Raw genomic sequence first — 22,901 nt, 5'->3', positions numbered from 1 at the left:
TCTAAACTGGGCCCTCGTCCTGTCACGTCCGTCAGTAGTCTTGTCGTACATTACAACTAGAATCAGATCTGCCAATGAATTAGTACACTTCGACCAAATAAACACTGACGCTGTATGGATCTGACTCTAGAATAAATGCACAGTTGTGTGTTATTCATAAGTCCAAAATGTTCAATTATTCATATAAGTCCAAATATTCATTTGCGGATAACTATCTAACTTGAATTGAATACAAGATTTAAAGCAACCTATCCGAAAGCTACTCTTATCTCAAATCCCCGACATTTTAATTATTAACCAAAAAAAAATTTTCTTTTAAAACCTGTCTGGCTTCTTTTAAAAAAACAAAAAAAAAAAAAAATAACAGTTGATATTTTACAAGTCGTGAATTAAAAAAGAGACGACCATTTGTTCGTCAGAATTCCAGTAGATCCTCGATTCGCAAAAATGGTCGATACAATCATAATCCGACAACCGTTAGTTCAACAGATCAACGAATTTAGTCCGATATCATTTCACTATTGATTGATCGAGACTCTATGGAAATTTTGACAAATCAGAATGGTTTTTATGCTACTTGAATGAAAATCACCGATTCTGATAGAATTACTAAATTCACTGTTACTAATTTTGTCCCTAAATAACTAAAGGCAAAGTATAAAAAGTTGATATTTATAGTTAAAATCCTAAATTCTACAAACATTATTTTTTAAACCCGCATCCTAACCTGACACCCACATTAAGATAGGGAAAAATCACATATGTAGCGGTTCATTGTACAAATGTGATATTTCCACTATCAGAGAACCTCCTTGTCTCGATGACAGCTTACCGGCCATCGATTAAGCCCTGAGACTACGCCAAAGTGGGTTCTCGCAGCATGAAGTGGTGTCCATGTGTAAAAATGGAAGCTTCAGCAATATACTGAACACTTCGATTTTAATTCCACATCGAATCAAATCATACTCTTTGCCAAACAAGCATCAAACCTATGACACTCATTATGACAAAGCCCAGGGTTCGAAGAAAATTAATCATTACTATAAAATATTCTGTATTAAATTCAATTTAACGAATTTCAGCACCAAACTGAATCAGCATGTGCCGGTTGTTGCCTTCTTGAAGCCACTGAAAGAATTTTTGATCTTAATCAAATGTGCTTCAAAATTTATATAATTTTGTGGCACAGTCATTGACGTCCTAGTTGGCAATCATTGATTAATGACGATTTCCATAACTTTGCAAGGAATGGGATAATCGTTACCAAAAGGAATCAGCATGTGTAGGGCACTATTCTAAACAACTTGTTGAAGGAATTTTGTCAAAATATTGAAAGCGACGCAAAAATTATATCTTTGAACGAAAAATCATGACAATGATGGAAGTCTTCACGTTAATTGATTAATTGATCCTCACACTCATTTTGACCATTAAAGTTGCTGTTCTACACAATTCTGTTGCGAAATATGAATCAAAAACAGGATTAGAATAATATTCGTTGAATTTCAAATTTCCCGGGAATTCCCGGGATTTCCCGGGAAATTTGTTGAAAATTTCCCGTTTCCCGGGAATTTTGAAACCCCGGGAAATTGGACGCTCTACGTCGTGCTTACTTGTCGTACGTGCATTTTGGGCCAAATTGAGTTAAGAACGCCATTTTGTGCATCTCACAATGCCACAGCTTTTGACCTTCACAGATCCCCAAAATTCGATTTCAATCCTAAGATATTCAATTAAAACCAAAAAAGCTCCGAAATTTTTTTCACTTTTCATATAAAAGTAGTTTCAATCTTGTCGTGCTATCTTGTCACTCCCTGAAAATTGATGTAAGTGCGACAAAAGGCCAAAGGGATTTCAGGTCAGGATGCGTTTGACGCACGTACAAGCTAGACTATCGTGAGCATTTGTAAATATAACTCGGGACTCCGGCAACCAACTTCGACCAAACTTCGGGACAATGCACAGCATGATCAGGCAAACAAAACGTGTTGGTAATTGTTTACATTGAGTGCTTTTGTTTTTGTTTATTCAAGGTCAAACATTAAAACTCGTTTTTTTCGGAACGTCAAAATGGCGGATGCGACAAAATTGACGGGTGCGAATTGTGAAACATAAAAATCAGATAATCCAAAAGTCTTAAAACAATGGTGGTAACAAAAAAAACTAAGTATGAAGAAGTTAAAAATTCATCAAAACCATAACTTCCTTCGTCCGTTTCCCAATGCATATTAAAAATTCAAAACCTTCCCTTTCCACTAATCATCATCATTTCCAACTTACCCGGTGCAAAAATCAAGTGCCTTTCCCGTTCGTGACTTTTCCCGTCTTTTCATCGCCGACCACGCAAAACTGCTTCAAGTGTCAGCTCCGCCAACATCCGCACACCCCAGGGGGGAAAGAGACAACACCACGAGGCATCCCTAATGATTTAGCCAACTCCCCCGCAACCTTAGGGGGTAGGGCGGCACCCTCCAAGAAAGCGCGCTAATTGCTTTTTGAATTAAATCAATTTTGAAAAGTCGGCGTTGTCATCTTAGTTGGATAAACATGGGTTAACTTTCGATTGTTATTTTAATATTTATTTTTCATTCTTTTTGTTTTTTACTTTACTTTGCCTCTAGTTTATAATATTACCACATTCTAGATCGAATCGTCATTTCTTTTTTTATTTTCTCGAAATTTGTTACAAAATTTCTCGCCTGCTTATTACATCTTCTGTTTCATCTTCATTTTATCTAGATATTATCTCTTACACGGTACGATTTAAATTAAATAACTTTCTTCTCTTAGGTTGCTGATTTTTGTTTCACTTTTATTAAACTGTTCCTTTAATTTATTTAAAACACGTGAGAGTGCGCGTGTGTGTGTGTTTCTTTTTGCGGGTGAGAAGGTGAATCGCATATTAAAATTTCAACTTTACCTGATAAAAAGCTGCTATCCCACTTCCGCTTTCGATATTTTTTTTCATCTGATTTTTTTTGTGTTTTAATTATTGTTTGCTGCTATTACACTCGTGTGTGCTCATTTCCTTGGCGATTTTTTTTCTCATCAATCGAGATAAGCATTCGAACTTTTGATTAAAACCCGCAGCGCGATTCATTTATAGTTTAATAGAGTATGTACAAAAAGGTGCGCTGCTGGGGCGCGGTCATGTTTCGTTTATTTTTATTTGATTTTAACTTTTGCTTTTTGTGCTCATCCTGATTATTTGCAGCCATTTGATTGATGACGGAGCATGGCGGAATTAATTTTTAATTTCATTATTACCTTTTCGATTCATTGATTCGTGGGCTGGGGAGCGGGCTATTTACACGTTAATTAAAATTGATTTATTTCGCGGGATTGGATTGGTTGCACAAAGCCACTGCTAATTTAGTCGCAAACGAATTTCTGTTCGGAATTAAGGATTAAGTTTTTTGATATTATTGCAATTCTGTCGATGTACTTTTTTTTTGACTCCATTGTTGTGCCGTGATTGGTGTCTCACAAGGTTGTTTTTTTTTCTTCTTTATAGTTTTACTCTATTTTACACGACTGATGCTCTGTAACAGTTGTACTCAGTACTCAAATCCAGTGTACTTTCGGCGATTCTCGGGCATTGTAACCAAATTTATTTTAGCAACATCTACTTAGAGAAAAAACCGTCAAAAGATTAAAAAAATAAGAATTAATCATTTGTGTGATTTATGTCTATTTTCAACTGACTCATAATTATGTTTTTTTAAAATAATTTTGAAAATTTGTTCAAGATTACAAACAACACAAAAACCAAGGTTGATTTTTAAATACTGTAAATGCTTTTAATATGTGCTATGTACTGAATCATCAGCAAGCAAATACCTGATCTGATGAAATTTCAGTTTCTAATAAAGATTGTAATCAGCAAAAATTAGCTAAAAATGTATATTTTTTTATCTGCATACACTCAACCCCCGGTCACATCCGTGGAACTCTGAACAAATTTCTGCTCAAAAAGTGTGACGAGAAATCAGTTCATTAGTGTTCTACGATAAATTTGTCCTGGATGATTTCTCAGCACACTACGATATCATAAAAGAAAATGTATACCAGTTAGACTGACATTCGTGGCAACGAATCAAAACAAACAAGCTCATCACGATTTGCACCTTTTTATCAACTAAAAATTGAGTGAAAATGTGTTTCCGTTAAACTGGCCATCACACGCAATTTTAAGCGTTTTGCGTTTTGCGTTTTCCATAAACAACCATCTTAACAAGAGTACAGATTAAAAGTTAAAAAAAACTTGGCCTGGTTACATCAACTAAGACAACAGAAGTGATCACTTGGAGGCACATTTAAAATTGCTTCATTGAACCACTTGTTCTCAAATAACTACCGTACCTTTCAAGCGTAATGGCCTATCTACAATCACTTAGCTTAGAAAATTTCACTTAGCTTAGGAATTTGAATCAATGGAAATGAATCTGAGTTTCTACAATGGAAAAGTAATCAAATTAGAAACTGACGTTTGGTTTGAAAATTTTCAAAATCTACGGTAAGTTGACGTTTCCATATCAAAGGTAAACAAACAACTGCATAGCAACGTATATCAGCCCAGCAAGGTTTCTAAGTTGATTGTGGATGACGAACGTAAGTTGCAGACTTTCCTAAGTAACTACTTTACTTAGATGTTGTAAGCTAAGTGATTGTAGATAGGCCATAATGTTTATTTCAGTTCAACTTATGTCTTCTTTGTACAAGATTCAAAAAATAATGCTCGTAACAAATCCAACTATCCCCAACCACCGGAAAATAATCCATTCAGATGGCACTTCTCTGGTTCTCGATCAAGTGATGTTCACACTAAACATTTTTCATCAGATTTTTTTTTATGGAAATCCGTTTCTTTTAGGACGCAATGGAATATGAACGAAAATGGTTCCTGAAGATGGACGGAAATTTGTAAACATTAGAAAATTGTTTTTTTTTGCATGGCCAGCTACGATGTTGTTTTCTTTTATGTGTATAACAGTTTATGCCAGTTTCTATCAGTCAAGGGGTTCTAAAGTTGTGTTTCGAGTTATTTGCTCAAGCTGGAGAAAAAATCGTGCTGTTGATCAACCCCTCGGTTAAATCTATTATAAAATCTGTTATAAAAGTTGGAGCTCTCCATCGCTAGAGGCAGCACTGTATAAATCCCTCTTTTTGAATCTCAAGTTCTACCGACGTGCCCCGGTGGTTGGTCACTTTTTTAGTTTGTACCCCGTTGGTTGGTCAAAGTCAAACTAAAAAGGGACGAACTGTCACTTTTTACACGGCGCTCACGCACACTTTCAAAACAAACGTTTGGAAGTGTCTGTGAACTCTGTGTAAAAGGGGTGTCAAACTAAAAAGTGACCCCGTTCGTTTGACAACAATTGGTGTCAAACCATCGGGGTTTTGAGCATATATGTTTAAATTGTTTTATTAAGAAAACTACAATTTTTATTTATTCTTAACTCATCTGGAGTCTTATTTTGAAAAGGTCCAATAAACCAAATTTTCCTAGAAATTTTCAGTTTTTGCTTTTTGGGCTTTCAATACCCCTGACTCAAGGCGTTTTCAAAAACACCCAAAAAGCAAAAAAAAAATGATATTTGGTTTATTGGACCTTTTCAAATAAAACTCCAGACATGTACACTGCCGTTCTACGCATAATTGTCCCATGTTAAAAAAAGTGCAACCAGACCACGAACAAGAATAAATGCTTCGTATAAGTAATGATTCCGTGAAAGAAAATACTTTTGGGACAATTATGCGTAGAAGTGTAACAATGGGACAAACCGACTTGGTGATGTTTTTGATGGGTTTCCGAACAAAGTACTAGATTTAATGTAAAGTCAAAATGTCAAAAGGTCAAAATTGTCAAAAAGAATGACATGGGGCAATTATGCTTAGAACGGCGGTACATTGCATTAACAATACTGCCGTTCTACGCATAATTGTCCCATGTCATTTTTGGACTATTTTGACTTTATGACATTTTTAAGTTTAGTTTGATGTGTACTTTAAGAAAAACAAATAAAATGTGGAACTTTGTTCGGAAGCTCATTAAAAACAACACCAGGTCTCTTTGTCCCATCGTTAAACTTCTACGCACAATTGTCCCACGAAGTATTTTCTTACACGGAATCAGTAGTTTTACTAAGCATTATGACTTGCTTACTGGTTGTATAGCAAGAGAATCACAAATAAGGGTGATAAACTACTAACTGGGGCGATTCGGGACACATAGGGCGAATAGGAACCCACGGGACAATTATGCGTAGAAACACGGAAATCGGTCGAAAAATTTCAATTGCGTTTTTCTCAGTTGCACTTTTTTGAACATGGGACAACTATGTGAAGAACGGCAGAATAAGCGATGAAAAATCTACATCAAAAATTATTAACTCACTGGAGGAGAAAATATCATGGGAGAACGAACCTTTCGCATATCTTCAAAGAGCTATTAAAGTTGCTGTGGATTCTTCAACGAAGAAATCTCTCATGAACCCTTAAAGGAATATCAATGAGTATATTTGTATTTGTTATTAGGAGGGGCTAGACGATAAGATAAGGCTTGTTTTCTAGCTGTCAAAATAGTTACTTAGCACGAAACCTGGATTTTATATGGAGATTTTCAGAAAAGTGAAAACATAACCATTTTCCGGGCAAATCTCACCGGATTTTTTTCTGTAGGGTTGTTAAGCATGCCAAAATGAATCAAAATGCGGTTTTCAAACAAAAATATTTTTAAAAAAATCAACTAAACGCGTTTTTCGGTTCAGTTTAGCGCGCTTAAAAACCCTACAGAAAAAAAATCCGGTGAAATATTCCCGGAAAATGTTCACATTTTCACTTTTCTAAAAATCTCCATATAAAATCCAGAGTCCGTGCTAACTATTTTGACAGCTTGAAAAACCCACCTCACCTTATCTGATCTGACATACATTGATCCTACCCTTGCGCCACTGTCAGCAACGGCGCTGCCAACCTAACAGAAAAAAAAACGGCGCGACGGTGCCTCCGTTTGCGCGTAAACGTCAAAAAGAGCGAGAGGAGTTGCGCTCAGTCGCAAGGGGGATTGCGAAGAAGGAAGATCAACTTAGTCCAATCAAGATCAAATGAAAATAAATCGGTAAATAGAAGTTTTTTGCAGAGAAAAGTGAAACTCCACGTGTTTGTCTGTGTTTGATAGTCCGGTGAGTGTTTACAGTCCGCTCAATCGAGAACCGTCAACATTGCCGTCCAAAAACAGGAGCCAGGAGCCGCAACGTGTTGCTTTAGAAACATAAGTAAGTTATTATGGAACGGCAGTTCAAATATTTTAATGTCTGTAATAACTTTTCAAAAGGGTGAAACTTACGATGCAAACAAATAGTGTATCCCACTTCTCTAGTGACAGATCATGTTGTATACTAGTGAGATTGGCTGCTGGTTTACATACAAGGTTTAGCCTTTTTAAAAGTTTCCTTGAAAAATGACAGAATTTCTTCCAAAAAATCCATTGTGACGTTTTCATTTTACACTTTATTATTTACCATCAGTTACCATGCCCGAGAATAGTCTAAACTTTGTCCGCAGCCTGCTGCGATTGCTCACCTTTCTCGGCAGACCACGGGCCAATCAAACCGCCTTCCTGTGATGTGATTCTAGTTCCCACTGCACCGCCATGTTGTGTTTGCCTTCTCCCTCTTCTTATTAGCTAACTCTGCTTAGTATCTGTTTTCTGGTATGTACAATTTGAGCGTGTGATTTTTTTTTGTGTAAGTCCTTTTCGTCTTCACACGCGTGGGAAAAAATTGCTGCTACAACTTACCTAAAGTAATATATATTAATTTATAAAATTAAGTAAAACGAACTACCCTTCTCTCTCTCTCATCGGCTAACAGTGTGCTTGTGTTGGTGTGTTTTTCCCCACACCAACACATGGAATGCGTAATCAATAGAATGCTTTGTGTTCGCAAGAACAGAAAGAATCAAAAGGGTTAAAACAACCTAACAGATCAACTAATATTACCAGGCTCGCGTCTGCAACGGCAGGTAGCTTCCGCACTGCTGCTGGTGACTGTTGGCCATGAAGTTGTTCTGGTTCCGGTACGCCATGGCCAGCGAGTTGGTCATGAGGCTGTTATTGCACGGCTGCTGCAGCATCTGGCCCGTGACCTGGTGCGTTTGGTACGGCGACAGCAGCGACGACGTGGGCGTATCCGGCGAGTGCGTGTGGTTCGAGTCGCTGGTGAGGATTACGCTGGAAGTACTTCCACCGCCGCCGCCGGACCCACTTCCGCCTCCGCTGCCCAGCGAACTGCCGTTCACTTGCTGCTGTTGCTGGGCAGCCTGTTGTTGCTGCTGCTGCTGCTGGTGTTGTTGTTGCTGCTGTTGTTGCTGTTGTTGTTGCTGCTGCTGCTGCTGCTGTTGAGCAGAAGCACTGGAATTAGAGCCGCCGGAACACGGCTTGCCATCTTTAACTAGTACTGGTACGGCCACACGTCGTGGTGAGCTGGCTGACTGGATGAAAAACAAAAACTGCGTTAGTGGGGGCCCAAGGTTTTCGGTGCAACTTATTTGTTGTTAAAATGGGGTCAATATCATCATTCTATTTCAATTTTGTGTCATCACAGTCTGCCTGTCACTGATTATAAAAAAAAATCAACCGCTGAAGATTGTCGGGCTGATGTATTTAAAAAAACGAACTGTCGCAAAATTCTGCGTCTGCAGTCTAAATTTTGATCAGCAAAGCAATCCACTTTAAAGACCCCGGGTCTTTTGAGGTCTTTGTTGCAAGTTTCTGCTCATTTCTAGGCGAATTTACCTGAAAAACGAGTATGATTTACCGTAGTAAAAGTCAAAATACACAGCACTTCAGGTAAATGTTTCATGTGATAAAAGTACAACTTTAAATGAAGTTTTCGACCAGATGTGTTCTTAAGGATACCAACTTAAGTAGTTTATTTTGCATATAAATTGAGAAAAATCACCTCAAAAACATGCACTACCTTTTAAACTTGAATTGCGGTATAATATTACATGAACAAAAAAATAACCAGTTTGTTTCCACTTTATGCCAGAAGTTTTTTTACTTTTTTACAGTGCGCAGTTGATTTGTTTTGGTTCCGTAATGAACAGCTGTTCTTTTGTTCCGGCTTTGTTATGGTGCCGTAAATGACAGTTCCCTTTTGTTCTGGTGCCGTAATTGACAGCTGGTGATGGTCGAGCTGCCTGTAGTGAGATATAGATGTCGCCCCCTGTGTCGAACTGATAACTTGACAAATTGCTGCCGGATCTTTTCCGGAAGAGGTTAGGAACAACATTCACCAGAAATTTGTACTAAATTGACGTTTGCTGAGGGTGCTGAAAAGTTTGGTTATGTTCCTGCTTGCGCACGTTCAAAATCACTCATTTTTCGTCAAAATCGTACCTACTCAGAAATGAGTTAATGGGGCATCTGTAAAATTTGAGTTTCTTCACTAATTTTTTTTTAAATTTTGAGTGAAATTCACTCAAACCTTACAGGAATATTTACCACATTTCTGAGTAGGAACGGTTTTAATGAAAACTGAGTGATTTTAAACATGTTATAACTTTACCACCGACAAACAGACCAAAATCTCTTTATAATTAAGTCAGGTTTTAAATTCACAAAAGTGACACCATTTTAACAACAGCAATTAGATCATTTTTAAACTCTTGTAAGAAGCCACGCTTATCCTCCAGAGAAGGACCACACACTCACCTGGTTGTGCTGGTTCTGTTCGGCCATCGCCTTTTCCTTCGCTTGCCGCTTGCATTTGTACCGGTGGTTCTGAAACCAAATCTTAACCTGGAAGGGAGAGGAACGAAAAAAAAAACGAATTAGGTTAAAACTTGAACAAGACGAAAACAAACCGGAAGAAAATCAATCAAAGCAAGCGTCTACCGACGACGTTTTATGGCTCTTTTACAGCAGGAAGGGAATCGGAGGGAAGACCCGGTTGCTGCTGCTGCTGACGCAAGAGAATCGCCAACCAACCGAATCAAGTCAAAGCCAAGAAGGTGGAAACAAGATGGCGCGCGCCCGGCAGCCGGAACGATCCCTTTTGTAGCGGTGTTTGTGCTCAAGGAAGGAAAAGGAAAGTCTGCGTCGTCGTCGTCGAAGACGACGGGAAGAAAAAGACAGAACCGACAAGAAAGAGCCCGGCAGAGAGCGAACGTTTTATGAGACTGCCTCTTGTCGACGCTCTTCATTGTGTGCGCAAGAGCTGGTAAGAGGCCTGCTTCAGACCCTCTTCTGGCATCTGCAATCCACCACCGCGCGTTAGAGGAACTTCCTTGCGCTGGCGGTGCTACCTTGGGAACGGTACGGTTCCGGTCCACGTGGCCCGCTATCACGGTAGGCCTTGCTCGCAGAGCGACGCTGCTTCAAAGGAACTTTTTTTTCTCTCTTGCTTTATTTTCTAATTTCATTAGTGCCCCAGAGAAGGTGAGTCAAGGTGTGCCATGAGACTTTGAAGGATTGTCGTCGTCGTGCTGTCACCGGCGACGGGGTGTTGACGCGCCGTGTCGTCATGGCTTGCTGCAGTACCTTGCCAGGTGGAGCAGGGGTTGACGGACAAGTGTTAAGTGAGATTAGGCCTTTCTGGTCGTATCACACTTGCGGGTTTAAGTAGACTGAAAATTCTAAGTAGACACCGGTGGATGCAAGACATAGCCGCGGAGAAGCTAACCTCAAATATGTTGTTTTGAACTTGAAAGACAGGAGTTTAAGGTTTATTGTTATCATACTATCCAGATTTCGTGAAATGTCAAAATCGCGTAGCGCTACCAACATTACAAAAATAGGCAGTCAGACTGTCAATAAAAACTCTTCACTATTTTTAGGCACCTGTCCTCAAACTAAGCATAAATTTCCCAGCCAAACTCATCATCAGGTCCCTGGTCCCACCCCCTCTCCAAAATCTAACCTCTAATTGCGTGATATCACCCGCTCGCGAAATTTGTGACGCTCTAATTTATTTGACAGCTCATTTGAGCGATGACAGACGGCGGCCTCGCCGCTGCGGTCTATCAACAACAACAATGATGCCCACCCGCAACACACAATACCAGCCCGGCGAAACGCCCTTTTGACAAAACGATTAGAATCGATTAACCCCCGCTTGTCAGCGGCAGTCTCTGGGAAAATAATTACTAAGAGGGGCGCGGACGCTCGTGTGAAATTGGCGCGGGTTTGTTTACATACGCGCGGCGCGGGGGTATAAATATTGCACGCGTTAATATTTCCAACAAAAGCGGGATAACTGTCAAGCTCATGCGCGTCTATTTCCGTTTGACAACACAACGACAACAAATAAACGGGAGTTTTTCAAAACGGGCGCGTGTGCGTTCCCATTGTTGACGTTTCGTTGTTGTTGTTGTTGTCATTTTTTTTTCCAGGAGAAATAGAATAACATACGCTTCTGTTGGGCGTTAGTCCGTGTCGAATTATGCAGCGATATATCTCGCAGTAGGCGAGAAAGGTCAAATTTTCCGGAAGCTGTCGTCCGGAAAAATTTTCCCTTATTTTGGTATAATACAGTAGGTGAGGGGCGCCCGCCGGTCGTCCGAATATAAATTGGGAAGTAAATGACGTGGGATCGATTTTGCATAACAATAGAGAGGGTGTATTTCCTGAATAGACCTGTATGGAAAAGGAATGGGAAAGGTTAGTGAAATGTAAATATGAAACGAAAGAATTATTTTTCAATTTTTAAAGGATTTTTTTTGCTGGTTTCTTTTGAGCATTTCTCTAGAATTTCGCAATAAAAAAAATCTGTTTAAAATATTTGTATTGTTTAACAGAGCCAATTCGAATTTCGCTACTTCGAATACCCGCATGTTCGAACGTATTCGAATTAAAAGGCACTCAATCGTCAAAATTGAGTTGTCAAACTAATGTTTACATTTCGACCCCTTTTACCGTCGATTTCCGAGCAGGTGGTTTCCTGCTTTTGACAGCTGTCCATTTCCAACTTCATAATTAACGAATCCGCTTTGTAGCATTTTTGTAGTCATATTTTGGGTTACAGAATACATTTTGAGAGAAAAAAAAAATTTCGTGACTCGATTATCCGGAGTAAAATTTTGGTGAGGATTTCAGATTATCGAGTACGATATATTTTGGATTTTCTTATTTTAGAAATACTGCTATAAGATTATATTTTTTTATTAAAAGTTTAAAATTCCTGAAACTTTTTATTTTTTTTTATTTTTTTACATATATGTTATTTACAATTTCTCAACTTCGAATTCTTCATTTTTTTTATTCCCAGAAATTTTATTTCTAAATTTCAGATTTTCTGAATTTTTATATTTGATTTTTTTGACATTTTTGAATCAGCTTTTTCTTCTATTTTTGAATTAACACAATTCTTATAGCTGAGCAACTCTCTACGAAATCGGCCGATTTCGACCATTTTTATTTTTTGTATTTTTTTATTTGGCTCAAACTTTGTGGGGGCCTTCCCTATGACCAAATATGCTATTTTGCATCATTCGTTCACCCATACAAGTCTCCATACAATTTTGGCTGCTGTCCATACAAAAATGGTATGTAAATATTCAAACAGCTGTAACTTTTGAGTGAATTTTCTGATCAATTTGGTGTCTTCGGCAAAGTTGTAGGTATTGTTGAGGAATATTGAGAAAAAAATAGGCACACGGAAAAAAAATTATCAACTTTTTTTTCACAAAAACGTATTTTTGATTTTCGAGATTTTTTTATATGTTTTAGGAGACAAAAATGTTATGAGTTATGAATTTTTGAAAAAATAATGATTTTTGGAAAAAATCGAAATTTCATGCTAAAACAAATTTGACGTTATTTTTTAATGCAAAATTGAATTTGCAATCAAAAAGTACTTAACAGATTTTTTGATAAAGAGCTCCGTTCTCAAGATATAGCCACCGAAAGTTTGATTTTAGCGAAATATTTGCAGTTTTTCGATTTTTAAAAATAAAGACCATGAGTGACCATTTCTAGAAATATTGTTTTTGAAAAGTTCATAAAATTTGCTATAAAATTGTCTAAGAGACATTGAAGATTGAACCTCTGGTTGCTGAGATACAGGCGCTTTAAGAAAAAGAAACACGAAAATTGAAGTTTTCTAAATCTCACCAAAACAACTCACCATTTTCTAATGTCGATATCTCAGCAACTAATGGTTCAATTTTCAATGTTAAAACATGAAACATTCGTAAAATTTTCCGATCTCTTCGAAAAAAAATATTTTGAAATTTTTTAAATCAAGACTAACATTTTAAATGGGCGTAATATTCAATGTGATGAGCAAGTTACTGACCTCTGTTGTCAGCTATACTGTCAAACAATGACAAGATGAGGGATATGGAAAGACAGTGAGGAGAAAAATTTCATTCTGATTCAGGCGTTTTAGTTTAGAGTTAAATTGTCTTAGAATGTTTAGGTGTCTTCATAATGATGGCACAAAATTGAATAAGTTTTTTTGTGTAACTACTCCAATTTTTACCTAATGTTCCAAAACAAGTATTCATAAAATGTATTATAAAGAAAATGTAGTAAATAGAAAACCCCAACAAACCATGTTCTACATTGAATACATTGCCACATTGGCTCCAGACAATAAACGATACATTTCCTCGTTTCCTCACAAGCTCCATTCATGCTTTAAAAACGCAATTACCGGTTCTTTACGGCTGCGATAATTATAAAATTGAATAATAAAGTTATCTCTCGCATTCGTTTTATACCCTCACCATTTCTGATTCATTAAATTTAATGAATCGTTCCGAAAAGAAACCCAATGAAGTCTCCGTCTCGAGGCAGGCCGTGCAGCAGCAGGCTCATTCAGACGTGACCGTTGAATAGACTCCGTCCTAGTTGGCCATGATATGTGTGGATAATTACGACGATGATTCTGTTGCTGATGAGATAATGAATGAGATACGACGACGACGCCGTGTGTGCTGTTCCGAATCTAAATGCATATACTTTCAGGGGTAATCCACGAAACGTCCATAGAGGGCGCGCGCTGCTCCAAGAAGTAAAAGAAGTAAAAAAACAAAATGGAGGCAAATTGTTTAAGCCGCAATTCAATGGAGCGCAAAATAATTAGAAATAACATTCACAAGTGGTTGCTGCAGGTGAATGAAAAAAAAAACTCCCAGCGCCATCTTTCCGTCGGGTCAGGAACGGAACCCGGCTGAATGGGGCATAAATGGCCACTGCGATGGTGAGGTGGGGACCGTCGAAAGTTTGTCGATGAAGCAGATAATGACACCAGGCGACCTCTCCCCTTGCTTTCCCACGTGTGAGTGATGATAACTAGAGCAGCCATTTTTTTTCCTCGCTCTCTCGTCTCATCTCATCTTTTCAGAGCAAATGAGTCTGAGTAAATGTGTGTGTGAGTGTGTATGAGCGACCACTCGTGACGGCGCTCGAGTGCCTCATAATAACTCACTAGTGGTTACTTTAACTATAATATATTTTCATTTCTTTTCAAATCTACATATTTAGAGACCCTGCTCTTTTTACTCATTTTTCAATTTCGGAGTGTGAACGAGGAGGAGCCCTCCACTTGTAGAGGTCGGTGGGGCTACGCCACCGACGGCCCCAGCCAGCTATTTTGACGTTAGTGAGAGAATGAGCAATGGAGAGTTGTTTGCACGAACCCCTTCGGGATTCTTTCACTCTGGGTGTGACCCAGCAGAAACAGAATTTGAAATGAATATTTACATCGTCGAAGGGTTTTTTTTTTAAATTCTTCAACTCATGGTCGATGCAGTGCTAAATAGCACCAGAAGTGCAATTATGATGACGTGTAATGATGCGGTGTGAAGATGATGGAAACATTACGAGTTGATAGTTTCAATGGAGTACCCGACGCGATTGGTAGTGAGCAATGTATTTCTTATGGAGCGAACTGTCAAACTACCACTCGAATCGGGTATTCCATTGGCACTTTTTAGAAAATTTGCGGACAATTTGACAGTTCGTGGAACAATGTCAGCTAACAATGAGGTAACGTCTAATCCTATTTCACTATTTCTGTTGTAGGGTCTTTGCTACTCAAATATGATGCAATAGATGTTGACCGTGTTTTAATAACTCAAATAGTGTAGATTTTCCAAAAACGTACGTTTTTCAAAACATTCCATGAGATTTGAACACTTTGTTCGTGGACCTGCAATATTTTCCTAAACAACACCAATTTTTTCTGCTGGGGAATTCCCAGATGTGTCAAACGATGCTTTTTTATGCCAATCGAATGAAAACAAAGTCCAAAAGTCAGAACCTCCCCCAGCAGGCCAAAGAAAAACAAAAAAACAAAACTACCCGCACCAGAACGCCAAACTAGCCCTGAGACGGAAGTGACTTCGAGCTTTGCGGTCGCAACGAAAACAACAGTCCGTCCCACACGTTCCCATGGTTACGGGGCAAAGCCTCCTTCGTCATCGTCGTCTTCAGCCGTTTCAAGGCGGATCCAAAATCCTTTAAAATAATGAGCCCAAAAAGTTAAAACACAAACAATTACAGTCGAGAAAGTCGCTTTTTGGCCCTTTTCCTTCGCTTTTTCGTTCATTGAGGAATTGCCAATGGCTTAAGCCGTTGCCAAAACAGACAACTAATTATTTTCCTACCGGATTACCGCGTGGCGTGGAAGGGTTTAAGAAGGAAGCGGAATTCCCGACGTTGCTGCCAACAAAACACCACCAACGCCACGGGAAAATTGCTTCGACCTGACCTGAGTTCAAGCGGGCGGAGAGGAAGTCCGGGATTAATATCAATTAAAGGGAACGGTTTCATCGCCTTTTACGTCAATTATGGCGGTAGAGGGTCCTATAATAGCTTAATTATAGAGCAATCTTTAACCGTGAAGTTATTCCAGAATGTGAGACGGCGAGGAACCTTTCGGGAAGCGGAGGAAAGCGAAACAGTCGGTGCACTTGCCGAACAAAGCAACCCGCAATCATTGTTGCCTGGAACCGCCAGCATCAGCTACTGCGATCGCAACCACTAATCCGCTCCATCCGCCTGCTACGGGTTCTGCATGAGGTCGTACACGAGAAGAAATCGGAGAATATTATTACCTTTTTAATCCTCACCAACAACGAGGAAAAAATCATAACCAAAGCAAACCAAAGGTAAACATTGCACAACGGTTCGTCGAGCAACGTGCAGAAGTCCGCAAAATAAAAAAAGCGATACGCTTCGTTGAGCTGCTCATCCTCCTCGACTATTCCCACGCAGCTTACGGCGTCCGTCGGTGCCTAATTAAAGCGAAATTTGGTACCCCGGCGAAGGCGTTTTGTGTCATCGCGCGCTGACAAGCAGCCGTGCCGCCGCCGTTAGCAACAATCAAAGATGGCGGCGCGCGGTGGCGTTGTCGTAGCTGTCATGGCAACCCGACTTTGATCTCGCTGGCTGTGCTTCTCAGAATCGACGATTTTCTCCGACGAACGGCGGCTTCGACAGCCAGATTGGAGACACAATAATTAACGATAATTTGCTGATTTATCGTTTGGCTTTGATGTTGGGGCTCTATCTTTCTATCTTCATCCGTCGGACAGGGTGGCCACTCAAGTCGGGAAATCGGGAAAGTCGGGAAAAAGTCGGGAATTCGCCAAAATCCGCCAAAAATCGGGAAAAAGTCGGGAATTCATGATTTTTTTGTCAAAAATTCGGGAAAAGTCGGGAATTCTGAGCATACTTGATTGAAAATTATTTTTTAACTCTTGAATAATTTTGTAATATTTTGTAAAATTTTCAAATTGAATTCACTCATTTCTGCTTTAGTAGATTACTTTAAATTTAAGGTTCTTTTCACTATTTCAATATATTTGAGTATAGAAAAGCTTTTAAAGGCATTCAAAATCTTAATGAATATTGGAGTCTTTGACACAGATTTTCATAATATTTTTTATGAATCAAATGATTGCTTTAATTTTTGTTCATCAAACAAGATGTAAAGTTAATGAAAAACTAATATAAAAATAGAGCCTAATGGCCAGCTTAGAATTACGATTCTATTTAATTTTGTCACATAATTGGATATTTGGTAACAGATTCCAACTTGAGTTTGTCATTGGTTTTTTTGGTAAATATTTTTAATTGTTTAACTAAATTTATTTAGCTATTTTTTTTCCAAATGTTGCCCTTGAACTTTTTTTTGTGAGTATGGGTAAATAGATAAAGATTGATTTTCAGTTCTTGGAAAACTTAAATATCGAATAAAATAAAGAAAATATTGAAATTGCAAAAAAAATATCGAAGAAATTTTTAGTTATTGCAAAATTGTTTTAAAAAAATGTTTCTTCAATTATTTTTTAAAATAAGTGGGAAAACAAAAAATTAATTTAATTTCCATTGAAAAAAAAAAAAACAGTTAAATACTGACCACTAGATAAATTAAAATTGATTAGAAAATTTAATATCAAAAATTACAAAATTAAAAAGGGAACTTGTCAAAAACATTTTTTTTATGAATTCCTTAACATTTTTCTAAATCTTTGAATGCATAATAACAGCAATTATGTTTCAATCATTCTTTGATTTAAAATATGATGCAGTTTTGAAAAAATAGGAACGGTATTATAAGTTCAGTTATCTTTAACTTTTTGTCATTTTGAGTTGAAACGAAGTATCAAAAACTATACGTTTGTCAATTTAAGAAATAACATGGAAGTTATAAGTATTGTTGAACTTTCGATTATTTTTTCAAAGACAAATTGTTTGTGTTTCTACTCTGAATCATAATAATGAAATTCCATTTTTGAAGTGTTTTTTTATTTCTTGTTTAGTTTTTGTATTTACAAAAAATGCCTATATTTAGATTTTTTTTTAAATTCATTGTGATTTTTTTTCGCTGGTTTATATTAACTGTTCTTATAGAAAGTTTTTTGTTTGAAATCATTCGTTAGATAAGAAATGCCTATCATTTGAGCATTCTGGAAAAGTCTGGAAAAAAGTCGGGAAAAAGTCGGGAATTTGAAAATGGAATATGAGTGGTCACCCTGGTCGGAATATCACTTCCAGCCGAGTGAACATCGTTTGGACCTTTTGGACAGTATCACTACATTAAGTTGAGGAGCTGCTGCACCGGCTTTGATTTTCGTTTGATGATTTGTTGAGTTACGGATGAGACTATTTCAATAGTATTTGATACTTTCTTGTTGAAAATAACACGTTCGAAATGTGCCTTAAATCAAGGTAGTTCAACGCAATCAAAAATAAACGTAAACTCTCCCTGTGGGAATTTTGACTCGAGCTTCGTGTCGATTAAGGCTCGATCTCGATCCAAAACTCTCACTGGGCTGGATCGCAATCAATCAACAAGCAGATAAAAATGTACGAGAACTAGGGGAAATTCTCGTATGTTTGGCAGGTTAAGCACTCGCTCCTAACTCCATCCAATTTGCTGATTTTCACTATTTAAACAACAAATTTTGCAAAACTTTTGATAGAAACATGCTTGCTCACTTCTTATTGAGCATTTTTATCACTTTTTTATTAGCTGAATGTCAAATTTCTGACCTGCCAACATTAGAGGCACGCTGGAATTAGATGCTGTTCCCCTAATTCAACAAAAATTTAGTTGAATATGTCAACTAAATTATAGTCAAATCAACCTAGAATCTTCTCAATTACACAAAAAAAAAATCTTGTTTTTAAGTCAATAAAATGATTTGTTGTTTCAAATATGCCTTATTTTTTCTGCTTTAAACAAAAATTTAAATCAGGATAATCAGCAAACCCGTTTAATTTTTTTTTAATATTAAACTCCCTCTAAATAAATACCAAGATTCAAAGCATTAAAAATGTATTTTTCTCTAAGAATATTTTTTTAATTATTCTGAATTAATAATACGACCAAACTAAGACTCAAGTAACTTGGTTTTGGAATAATTTCTGTGTTGTATTTTTTTTTATCTAGCAAATCTTTTCTTAAAATTTCAAAAAAGTTAAAATTGAAACTTTCCCAACAAATCAGCGTACAATAAAGAGAATCGAATTCTGAAAATAGCCATAAATGACTTTTGAACTACTTTTGTTCAATTAAGCTTTCTAGTTAGAAATTTACCAACACATTCGAAGTATGTTTACATGGCAGCTGGGGTTTGTTTGCATCAGATTTTCTATCTCTTTCTAGCAACAGTTTTTTTGTCAGGCGACTTCTAACTGTTTTTTTACAGACCGCCCAATATATTTCACGGAACTGTGACAGCTGGAGCTTAGACTAAGGTTCGAACTCGATCAAATTTTGTATCAAGACACTGTGACGAATGGTTCGTCATTTTTGGGTTAAATTATTTTTTTTGACTCCGTTTCGATCCGGCGGCAATTTAGTATGGTTTGACGTTTGCTGGAGAGCTGAAAAGGTGAGGTTATGCCGATGCACAAAGTGATTTGTTTACCTTTTTTTGATACCCTCCGCAAACGTCAAACCATAGAGCTTTATGAGGTTTCGCGTACGCACACTAGCGCATCATCTGATTTTGCTGGCCGGACAAAATTTAACCTCAATCTTTTTTGTGTACGTACTCGCAATACATGCGCACGTAGAAACCTCTATTACAAAATCTTTGTTCCGGATATCTCCCGGAAAAGATCCGGCAGCAATTTGTATTGAACGTCGGTCTTTTGCGTAAAAGTGGTTTTGGGTGACTCACCACACATTACCTTCGGACCCCAGATGGATACCAGATTTTTAAGCAAAGATGGCGTTACGAATGGTGCACGCCCGAAATGTCAAAATCACGCAGTGGTACCAACATAACAAAAAAAAGTGCCCTGTTCCCTAATGTTGGTGCCACTGCGCGATTTTGACATTTCGGTACAAACGAGTAGAAACTTGCAACAGAGGCCACAAAAGACCCGGGGGAGAGAGTTATCTACGTGCGCATGTATTGCGTGTACGTACACGAAGAATTTTTAGGTTAAAATTTGTACCCGCCAGCAAAAACAAATGGTGAGCTAATGTGCGTGAGATCGGGCTTAGATAACTCTATAGAGCTTTATGACGTTTCGCGTACGCACACTAGCGCACCATTTGATTTTGCTGGCCGGACAAAATTTAACCTCAATCTTTTTCGTGTACGTACACGCAATACATGCGCACGTCGATAACTCTATTGGCCAGCAACACACGTGGAATGTGTCAATAGTTCTCGGGGATTGTCACGTTGCTAACCTAATCCGTTTGGCAAACGTGGCAGATCTTTGTTTTTGCAAAACACTGCAGAAAAACTCATTTGAGTTAAAATAACTCGCATCTTTCGTTTTTTCAGTCGGTCAAAACCGCATGATGTAACAACCTATCAAAAAAATTTTCAGTAATTTTCTCAAATTGAATCAACAGAACCGCCTGCGGCGATCAACCAAAAGAGTGAAATCAAAGTTTTTACAACTTTGCTTGATCTGCTTTTTGAATTGATCAGCTGCCAAAATCCTTTTTCAATGGGACTTAAACCTAGAACCGGCTCAGCTTGGTGTGTGCAGCACCCTTCAGAGCGAGATCGACCTTAAAGAGTTTTTCCCCGCTCAACAATTGCGACTTCCCGTCGGGTTTTTGCGAATCCGGGCGGAAAACCAACCAACCCGACCGACATCCAAGGGGTTTTTTATGTTACCACGCTCTATTAAAAAAAACCTCAAGCTAGCTTCTTGCAATTACAACAAACGCTGGTGGTGAACAACTCTATCGTAACACAATAGGGTAAACCGCTGCGCGTCTCGAGGATGCTTGTTTTTCTTTTCATCCTCGAGTTCTTTTTTTTGCAGAAGGATGGAAAAAGGCACGGCCTCCTGCGCTTCTGTCGACGTGGGCCCCTATTCGGACTTGGGAATTTGGACCCAAAACGCGTGATAAACTCGGGTATAATAACAAAATGTGTATTAATCAGATTATGAGCACAACGGAGAATTCTGTATTGTGCTCGCGGGATACCGATCGAGAATTGAATAAAAAGGAATCTCAAGTGCTTGCGAACTGGAAAAAAAGACTCCAAAGGAACGACCCAGTTTACCTTCTATTAATTTTTAAACCAAACACCCAATTTGAAAAGTATTACCCAAAAAAGGATTATGGCACCTCCGACTGCGCGAAAGCGCGCAACGGGAAGTCTGTCTGGCAGCACTGTCCCAATTTGGCCGAGAAAACTGCTGCTGCTGCAATTCATTGAATTTGCGTCACTTGAGATAAAACTACTTCTGGCGCTGGCCGGCAGAGAGCGTGCTCAAGTGACACTTCGTTTTAGAAATTTAATTTATAATAAAAAAGTTTCTCCTCTCTCAACTGGTGCGGTTCCCGATTTGCTGCAGCGGCGACCCGCTAAATTTATAAATGTCTGTACTTGTGTCCGTCCGTCAAGTGCAGATTTATGCTCGCGTGTGTGTGTGTGGGTGTTTAGCTGGTGTGTCCGCTTCCGCAAAAGTTTGACCACGGAACTGATGACGGCACAGACGCAGTCTGTGTGTTTCATATATAAATTTAGCGAAATAAAATATGGCTGCCAAACAAGCGCGTCCGAATCGCGCTTTTTTCGGGAGTGTCCATCCACTTGACTTGTGTTTGTGTGTTTATGTGTGACTGAACGAGCACACTTTTTAGTGTGGTGCTAAACGTACCACTACACTGCTAGAGAGCAACTTTTATAGGTTAGGTTGTGGTAAGAGCAAGTTTTGGGGCGTTCAGAGAACAAATTGACGCTGTTTATGGCCAATGTGACTTAATATTTTGCTCTGAAAAGTGATCTTAATTTCAACCAGTATCGAAAGTTGATTGAATCGAACTTTATAAAATGAATCAGCGAAATCAAATTTTAATCGAACACGCTGACAGCACTGCTATTTAACGATCCACATCAAGTACAGCGGGAATTCACTAGTAGGAATTTTGACTGCATTTTGAACAGTGTATTTCAATTCTCTCATTGGAACGACTTACTGCCAAATCACGAAATATTATAGCAGAACTGGTTGAATATGGCAGACATTCGTAAAAGGCAGACATACAGATTAGTTCAACTTAATTGGTTTCTGAATAAAATATGTAAACACAAAAAAACAACATAAAGCAATGTTATTTTGTACCATTTTGCATTAAGAGGTGTTCTGTCGCGTCCAAAACACGTCCAAATCCAATTGATAGTATTTTTTTCCACTTCCACTGATAACTTGTTGGAAGCTGTGTGGCCGGAAGTGTCGGGAAACGGTTCTAAATCGAAACAACAAGAGCGGCACAAACATGCCCCAAACAAATTGGATTAAAACAATCAAAATCGCTTCAAGTGGTAGAGTGATGTTTTTTTTTTTGTTTTTCATTCAATGTGTGAGTGTGTTTTCGAGTCCCTGTTTAGCGGAACCATCATGTGGCACATCATTATGGGCTCGTTGTTGTTCGTAGTAGATGTTCAAGTGGTTTAGCGTGTGCTTGATTGTTTCCACTTGATTTTGAATTATGTAGCAGACGTGTTTAGATCGATTTTTTAACGGACTAGATTTAAAATTACTATCAAGAGTTTTATTTGAAAAGGTCCTATAAACATGCACATTACACTCAACCCCCGGTAGTTGGTCACTTTTCCGTTGTTTTGACAAAGTCAAACTAAAAAGTTCGTTTGACAACAGTTGGTGTCTAACCATCGGGTTTTCAGTGTAGTTTAAAGGACCTTTCTAGGACCTCTAGATATTCTCTTTTTCTGAAGCAACGCGTTTAAAAAATGATTATTAATATATTTACAACTGAGGTCAGCGATGGAAGATGCTTCACTATTTAAAAGAGCTTCTTTTTACACTCACTACGAGAAAAAATCGAAAGAGAACTTGTCTCTTCTCTTCATTTGCAGCTGAAACGTCACATGTTTGTAAACAAAAATTTCGAGAAAAATTAAATTTAGAGATAATCTCATTGTTACTCGAGCAT

General features: G+C 38.2%; 1 protein-coding gene across 2 annotated transcripts in view; it reads right to left on the bottom strand.

The window, feature by feature from the left end:
* Positions 1 to 7,446: 7,446 nt before the first annotated feature.
* LOC6048162 (homeobox protein Nkx-2.4) overlaps positions 7,447 to 22,901 on the bottom strand; it is a 41,810-nt gene continuing 26,355 nt past the window's right edge. For both annotated transcript variants that reach the window (XM_038248715.1, XM_038248716.1), the window contains exons 5-6: positions 9,719 to 9,805; positions 7,447 to 8,493 (exon numbers count right to left, since the gene is read on the bottom strand). In XM_038248715.1, coding sequence (XP_038104643.1) covers positions 7,999 to 8,493; positions 9,719 to 9,805 — 582 coding nt within the window. In that variant the 3' untranslated portion in view covers positions 7,447 to 7,998. The remainder of the gene's footprint in view (positions 8,494 to 9,718; positions 9,806 to 22,901) is intronic.

The sequence above is a fragment of the Culex quinquefasciatus genome, chromosome 1, assembly GCF_015732765.1.
Source record: "Culex quinquefasciatus strain JHB chromosome 1, VPISU_Cqui_1.0_pri_paternal, whole genome shotgun sequence".
NCBI lineage: Eukaryota > Metazoa > Arthropoda > Insecta > Diptera > Culicidae > Culex > Culex quinquefasciatus.
This window is presented reverse-complemented; position numbering and strand designations above follow the sequence as displayed.